The sequence below is a fragment of the Vulpes vulpes genome, chromosome 14 (assembly GCF_048418805.1).
Source record: "Vulpes vulpes isolate BD-2025 chromosome 14, VulVul3, whole genome shotgun sequence".
NCBI classification, from domain to species: domain Eukaryota; kingdom Metazoa; phylum Chordata; class Mammalia; order Carnivora; family Canidae; genus Vulpes; species Vulpes vulpes.
Window position 1 is genome coordinate 107,207,318 of NC_132793.1, and position 8,354 is coordinate 107,215,671.

General features: G+C 52.2%; 1 protein-coding gene across 1 annotated transcript; it reads right to left on the bottom strand.

Moving 5' to 3' along the window:
• Positions 1-178: 178 nt before the first annotated feature.
• GRPEL1 (GrpE like 1, mitochondrial) lies at positions 179-7,657 on the bottom strand. Its single transcript, XM_025999752.2, has 4 exons — positions 7,504-7,657; positions 5,441-5,603; positions 4,175-4,256; positions 179-1,377 (listed from the first exon to the last, which is right to left on the bottom strand). The coding sequence occupies exons 1-4, from the start codon at positions 7,605-7,607 to the stop codon at positions 1,031-1,033; spliced, it is 696 nt and encodes a 231-aa protein (XP_025855537.2). The 5' UTR covers positions 7,608-7,657; the 3' UTR covers positions 179-1,030.
• Between the last annotated feature and the right edge of the window lie 697 nt (positions 7,658-8,354).

The following is an 8,354-nucleotide window of genomic DNA, read 5'->3' on the forward strand; positions in this document are numbered from 1 at the left end:
ATCTCCCAGCAGAGGCCAGGTCCTGGGCCAGCCTGTGGCAGGAGGGAAGCTAACATCTGAGTGCGCATCTAGTGTCAAGTACTTCGCTTCAAGATGTGAGTGTAGAATGGAAAAGCTAAGTCACGCTTAGTGGAGGTGGGTCTCCTCCACCCAAGGACACAAAATAGCTTCTAGAAAGTAGGAAAATAAACATAGTAGGGCTTTAATCCTCTTAAATAAAATTTAAAAATTAAACATTAACATTTAAAATACACCAAACGAGCAGTCCTCGGATTTTGAGAAAGTCCATCTTATAAGGGAAAATATCTTCAGGTCTCCAGTAAGTAGCTAATAGAGATCTGAAAATTTCTACAAATGGATGAACAACAGGGCAAAAAAGATTTTCTCAAATTCAGTAACCAGCAAAATAAGGCGGTTAAGACCTGTTGAGATGCATGTGCTCACTCCCGGTCTCCTGGGGGAGCCGGGGCTTGGGCATTTCAGCAGCTGGACAGTAATGAACTATAACTGAACTAACACGTGTTCTTCAGCAGGGGCATCAAGAAGCTTTTCTGGGCGGGAAGGAACGTGCTTAGGGTCTCACCTTCCCTTCAATGAACGAAGGTATGGTCTGAGCACCCGGGACCCTGTGTGCCAGGGTGCCGGAGGGCCTGGTGAGGCTGGGTGGCCAGCCAGCCCAACAGCAGGGTTCCCGAAGGTGTTTTATTTGCTCATGGGATTTGGATACCACCAGGCTTTAAGCAGCTGGAGCTTTATCCTTGACACCCCACAGTCCAGTAGTGACCCGCCGGGCTGTTCTCTAAGTGTGCGCAGCTATTATAGGTGTATTAGAAATCAATGAACAGACTCCCAAATTAAAGTTCATGAACACATCTGCGCAACCGGCTTAATTTTCTGTTTAGCCACTGGTTACTAAAGCTTTCCAACAAGGTTTGGGAAAGGGTCAAAAGTACTCATAGAGAAAATGAGCCAGGCTTCAAGAGTGACAGCAAGTGATTACAAAAACCCCATGGAAGCCCTTCAGAGGCAGCTAAGCCTCCTTCACCACCCCCACCAGGGCAGGTCTCAGAGTGCGCCCATGCAGCTTGTACCCCACTTTGCTGACCAGTGCCACTGTGCCTGGCTCCTTCCCTTCCACTGGCGTGTGGAACAGGGCCTCGTGCTCGTAGGGATCGAACCTGGCCCCTACGGGGTTCAGCCGGAGTAAGCCATGCTTTGTGAACACCTTCTGGATCTGGACCTCGGTCATTACGAGCCCCTCGTAGAGGTTCTTCAGGTGAGGATTGTCGTCTTTAACCTCTTCCTTTGGGACACTCTGTGTTGCTTTCTCCAAGATGTCCGCGACCTCCAGCAAGTCCTTGCAGAAGCCCTGGATGCCTAAACAAAGTGAAGATACCATCATTCGCATTCCCCATCACCAGCAGGGGCACTAGAAAGCTCTAACCCTGCCGACCTCATGCACAAACTATTGAAAAATAACATTTCAAACTATTCATCTGTCCTCAAATTTCAAAGGTGTGTTTTAAAAAAAAAAAAAACCTACCATAAAGCCCAAAAAAGAGATATTTTCTGGGTTTAGACAACAGCTAATTAGGAACGAAGACAAATAGCTCCCAAAGGGCAGAACCATCTCGCCATCAATCCTGGCCCAGGTGAGGACACAACACCTTAGCCATAGGACACCTCACCCCCAAGGACATGATGCTGAGGGAGGGGCAGCTGCCCTGCCAGCACTGTGGGGTCCAAGATCCCAGGACACACCAAAGCCTTAATTCTAACCTAACCGGAAATCATGTATGAGAAGTCAAACTTCAAGGCAGTGTATTGTATCAAATTGCTTGTGGTTTCAAGAAAAGGCTATAAGGGACGCCTGAGTGGCTCAGTGGCTGAGAGTCTACCTTTGGCTCAGGGCATGATCCCGGGTCGGGGGATGGAGTCCCACACCGGGCTCCCTATGGGGAGCCTGCTTCTCCCTCTCCTTCATGTCTCTCATGAATAAATATAAGACTACAGATGCTAAATGGAAATCAGGGGTGACTGGGGGCTCCAAGTGGGCATCTGCTTCAGCCAGGCCAAGACCGGGCACAACTGCATCACCTCACACTCAACTCTGCAGGAGGCAATGCCAGTGTACAACTTTCTCGTCACAATACTTTCCCCTCCTGCTTTAAAATGAAACCGAAAAATATCTGCTTATCTGATAAAATCATGGGCGTCTATCATGGATTAAGCGTGTACCAGTTCTCAGGATGGTCTGCCCTCATGGAATGTATGGTCTGAGATTGGCATCAAATAGTCACACGAATAGACACAATTACAAATCCCACCTCCACGAAGGAGCATTCCTCAGGGCTGAGGAAAGATTATACCAAGGAACTTAATCGTTTAGACTTGGAGACTCAGAGAAGGAGTCTGTGAACCAAAGCCTGAAGAGTTATCCAAACATTCAAGGACTAAAGGACAGCCAGTGCACAGGAAGAGGCAGACTCAGAGTAGCTGAAGGTTCCAGGTGGAGTAGCAGAATGTGTGGACGTGGTGTGGTCACACTGTGCAGGCACAACACCCCACAAACACTGTAGTTCTAGCTGCAGACACCCCAACACAACAAGTATCTCATAGAGGGAGTCAAATGAATTTTTTGGTTTCTCAGTACATACGGAAGTTATGTTTATGCCACAGACTATTAAGTGTGCTGTAGGTAGTATGATGTATAAAAAAACCACACATACCTTAAAAATATCTTTTTGCTTAAAAAATGTTGATTATCATTTGAGCTCTCAGTGAGGTATGACCACAGAGCATAACAAATATGGTAATAATGAAAACCTGAAACTACTGTGAGAATCACCAAAATGTGACACAGAGACATGAAATGAGCAGACATTAGTGGAAAAAATGCTTGGTCGACACAGGGTTGCAACAAACCTTTGATCTGTAAAAACTGCATTATCCATGAAGCACAATAAAGTGAGTTAAGGCTGTATTCCAAAATCACTTTGGCTTGGAATGTGGCAGGGTGAGTACTGAAGCCGCCTGGGATCAGGGTGATGGCAGTGGACAAATGGGGGGCCAGCCACTCAGGGCTTGTGGGATTGGGGAAATACAAGGATGAGGGACAGGAACTGGTCACCTCAGATTCCTGCCCTAAGTAAGCTCCAGGAAAGAGGACACTATCCTCTACTAAAATAAGGAAGAAAAGCAGACAGAGGGAAAGCTAAAATACCCACAAGACATCCAGGGGAAGACAATGGGTAAATGACAGGACACATGGGACTAGAACTCACAAGAAATGTCGGAGCCTCAAAGAACCTGTGTGTGGGTCTGATAGAGGGCAGGCCGCCCAGGGAGCATGTCGAGAGGAAGGGAGGCCTGGCCCCGCTCCCCAAAGGACCCAGACATCTAGAGGCCAGGCCAACAGGAAGCCAACAAATGGCATTTCCAGAAAGAGCAATAAGAAGTATTTCCAGAAGAAACTCATTATATGCTAAATGTGGCAGCATGAGACTGGATCTTGGTTCTCACGTGTCTGTACTTGTGCGTCTGTCCTTGGGCAAGTCTGTGACATGTTGCTGTGAGCCTGAGGGGCTTCTTCAATAACGTGGGAGAATGGTGCCTGCCGGTTCGAGCAGACGGTTCCATGAGAACTCAAACTGCACCTTTACATTTAACTGACACACCACAGGCGTGGTGTCAAGAGCCCTGGCCTCAGCATGGCTACCGCCACTCCCCAGCTTTGTGATTAGCGGCAAGTCATTTAAGCCTCAATGGTCTCAAATGTAGAATGGGAAGGACGGTGTCCTTCCCAAAAGGAAGTGTCCAAATACTGACATTGCCGACAGCATCTTAGATCTTTTTAATATGTTACTGCTAAGTGAGCTACGGAAATGACCATCAGTGAGGCTGGCCTGCTGAGATGATCTGCAGCCTCAGATTAACCCAGGTCTTCACGTGGAAGAGCGACACACACTCTTCAATGAAGGAATTACACTTATAATTCTAGAGGCAGGTCACAGCTGTGATGTCTGCTCCTCAAAGACCCACCTTGACTGGAGGGAACACACCCAGTAGCCTCCCCACCTTCCCGATTCTGTGGTTCCACACCCACAGAAGTACCCCGCCCACGTTGCCTGCCCCTATTTTTCTAGGATCAATATCAGATAGTGTCTCAAGTTACCATATAATTTTGCCTCCTCCACTAATTTTTGGCTCCTCTGCCTCAGGTTTTCAGTGTCTGCCAAAGCTCGCTTGTATTTCTCCTAAAAAAGGGGCGAAGAAGAAATTTACATGAATAAAGCATGGCACAAAGAAAGCAAATGTGAGAGGAACAAATTCCAAGTCCAAGTAACATCCATTATGATGTGTGACATCTTAGTCTTCAGGCAGCACAGCTTACTGAGAAGCAAGCAGTTTTGCTGTGTCGCTATTTCCAATGAGGGGGGAGTAGGGGTTGAGGGGTCACTTCCTTGTGTAGCCCCCAGTGACCAGCTGGGTAGGGATATCATGGTTCTGATAGCCTTACTGGCCCGCGGATGGACCACTTACTCCCATAGAATTTTCAAGTTCAGGGAATCCGAGAATGCTGGTCGGGGTGGCCGCACCCAGATCCCACACCTCCAGGAGAGGTTCAGGAGAACCACCAGCCCACAGAAGACATAAAACCCCATCTGTGAGCCGCTGGTATTCTGACTGTTGCCCAAAGGCTGCGTCCCAACACTGAGTGGGTAACAATCACCCAATGCTGGCACCGTCTCCACTTCTCACCAGTTTTCCTGTCATGCTGCTCACCTCCTGAGCACTTCTATCAGAATGCAGACCCACTGCTCCACGTCTCTGCCCTTCACCTGTCCTCCATCTGTAGGTGATTCTAGTGCAGTGGTGAAGAACAACGGTCCTGAGGCTCAAACCTGGGTTCTGCCACTCAGTAGCCAAACAACCTAACCTTTCTGTGCCTAACCTGTTACCTAACCTTTCTGTGCCTCAGTTTCCTTGTCTATAACCAGGGCTCTAACAGTTGACTCACAGTGAGGATTAATATCAATAAGGTGGTTAGAATAGGGCCAGCAGAGTGTCTGATATGATCACTTTCAAATATTTAACTTGATTTGTGCCACCTATGCCTTTTCATGTAATGTAATAACACATCCTTCTAACTAGTTCACAAATCTCCTCCCCTCAGGAGGGCACCACATAACCACACCTCTGGCCCCAGTCCATCTTCCCCTAAGACCCAGCTTAAGTGCTGCAGTGCTCTTCACTTGTAAAGACTGTCTCAAGTCTCAATTCAATATTATTTAGGCAGCATGTGAAGACTCTCATGACAGAACCAAAGCCACATAGTTCTTAGAAAAATGACAAAACACATCTGGCCAGAGGTCGTCTGAAGAATCTCCCCTGGAGTTCAAAAGATCACACTTCCCCACAAGAACCTGCGTGACCTTACCACGGTCTCCTTCAGCTGCTCTTCTAGCTTGACCTTCTCGTCCATGAGTGTCTTCTCTGTAGAGGGAGTATCTGTCTTCTGTTCATTTTGACCCACATCCTCTTCCAAGTTCCGGCCATTGTTCTTCTGTTTTGTAGCTGTGCACAACAGCCGAGGAGATGGCCTAAACCAAGTCCACAACACTATGAATCAAGACTATGGGTTTTTTGCTAAAAAGTCAGATGTTTAATTTTAGGAATTTGAGATAATTTAAAACTACTTGCTACTGACCTACGGGGGAGAATTTACCTTAGATCTGATAAAAGCAAATGGTACATTATGTACACAAGCAACTAACTTACATAAAATCTTCTGTAATGTGTCTAAACTAGTATGTCAGTGTACCAAGGCCATAGTACTAACCTCTTCTTTCCATTCCACATACCTCCTCCTGAGAGATGGTCATGCAGAACCATCACATATTGATGGAGTAGCTACTATTAGAGATGAGGCCCAGTGCTGATGTTGATGACAAAGATGGGCTGGGCAGAGATCTCACCCCTAGGGTACTTACTGTCAAAAAAGACATCTACAAAGTACTTTAATTTTGGGTTTTAAAGTGATAAAAGAGAAACCATGCTTTGGGAGGCTCAGAGTAGAATGTAGCTTTGGGGAAATGAGAGACCATGAAAGGCTTTGTACAGAGGTCCTCTGAAAGATGTGTACAAGGAGTCAGCTTTGGAGGCTGGAAAGCTGGGGGATGTACAGAGGGAAACAAAGAGCACTAAACCTAATACTGGAAGTGACTCAAGATGTTATCCAATCTGATCCCCACATGAAAAAGGTTACGTGGTAAGTCCAAGGTCACAATGTTATTAATGTATGACAGAATGGTTTTAAAACTCAGATTTCTTCTAAAAATTCTTCTCAAGCACATTTCAATCTGAAAATAAACTGCAGTCGATTTTCTTCCCAGATTAAAGGAAACTGCCTCAAAGACTAGGAGAGCTATCAGTACAGAAAACGTGTACAAAGACATTTCTGGCAGCACTGGGCAGCAGCAAGCTGGGGGCACCGCGGACCGCGCTGTGCTTCCACAGTCTGGAATGCAGTGCGGCTGCCAAAGTGGGTGTCAAGCTATCGTCTCTGCGATTCGCTCCAGGTGTGCTGTGCAGTCAACAATGCGAGTCAGGAAAAGGGACAAAACATGAAGCCACTTCTGAAAGGGCAAACCAGAAGTCCTGTGTATGCAGACCCGTGTCTCGGGCCTGGAGAAGAACCCAAGGATCCATCAGTCGGTCACTACCAGGCTGGAACGCAGGAACCTTTCTACCATATTTTGTGATTTAAAAAAGCTAATAACTTGTGGTGCGATCCGGGTGTGGCCGTCACAGCCATCCCGCCCACGGAGGCGCCGGGAGCAGTGGGGTGGGGGACGCAGCAGGGCGGGCTCAGAGGGAGACTGAGTCAGAGAGCCCGCCAGCCCCTGCTGGGAGCTCACTCTTTCCACAATACTCGTTGTCGAGGCCAGAAACTAACCCTACCTCGGCGACGCTTTCCTGGCGACTAGCTCAGATAACAAAACCACGAATTACGTGACCAAAAACAAAAGCCTCTCCCCCGAGGCACCCGGGCGGCCGGTCACCCCCCGCCGGGTGTCCCGCCCGCGCGGGTACGCTCCTCCGGCCCAGGGTGCCGAAGCCCCGCCGCACACCTCACGGGGCAGGAGGGCACCGGCCGCCGAGGCCCGCGGGCGCTCGAGCCTCCCTCCACGGCGCCCGGGCTCAGGAAGGCACCGCGGCGCAGGGGAACGAGCCCGAGCGCCCCCCGCGGCCCCCGCGCGCGACCTGGCTTTGGAGGGGCGCCGGGCGCCGGGGCGCGAGCGGGGTGCGAGGGGCCGCCACGCGGGCGGGTGGGCGCCGGAGGCCCCGGGCGAGGGGCAGGCGCCGGGGGGGGGGGGGGGGCGGCTCGCGCGTGCCGACGACGCCCGCTCCCGGGCCCAAGCGGCGCAGGGCCCCGCCCGAGGAGGAGCCGCCCTGGGGACCGCGCCTCTCCTGGGTCACAGGCAGCCGGGCGCCCCTTACCTGAGACACAGCGCCAAAGCCGGGAGGCTGTGCCGCGCCAGCCTCACGCACCGAGCCGCCATGACTGTCGTCGCCGCCGTCGGCACTGCGCACGCACCGGGCATGCGCGGGGGCCTCTGGCTCGCCCCCTCGAGGGCCCGGCCACTCGCGCAGACCCGTGTCTCCTTCCCCGCCCAACCGCGTCTCTCCAGCCATTCCGGAGCCGCTTCCCCTTTGATGGACAGACGGTGCTACCCAATAATTGTGGGTCACTGCACAGCTCTCCCTCGCCCCGCCCCCTCACCGCCCTGGTGGGCGGGGCCCGGGGCTTCCGGAGCCCCAGAAGGTGAGGAGGTGAAAGGTCAAGGGAACTGTGGGAGGAGACGCTCGCGGGCGCGGTCAGGGTACGACCAATGGGGGAGAAGCGTGGGGGGGCGGGGCGCCGGAAGTGCGGCGCTGGGCGCGCGAGACTCCGTGTGCGCGACTCCTCGGCATTTCCGCCGCCTGCGCTCCGGGAGCGGGCCGGGGCGGGGGGGGGGGGGGGGGGGCGCGGGGGCGCGTCCGCGGGCCGGGGCGGGGGGGCGGGGCGCGGGGGACCCCTAGGTCCTGACGTTTTCATTCATCTGGCGACGCCGCTTCTACAGGATCACGGGCCCCGAAGCCCAGGTGCCGCCCCTGGGCTGCTGCCCCTCCGAGGGGTCCCGGGAGCTCTGACTTGGCTCCTGCTCCAGCTCTGCCGGGCCGAAGTCCCGTCCGTCGGCGGGAGGGACGGCTGGAGCCCCTGCCCGCGCACCCCGGGTCGGACGGACCGAGGGACGGAGCCGTGGTCTCCCCCACTCCCGCAGGGTGGAAAGCCGGAGCCCGTGGTCCCG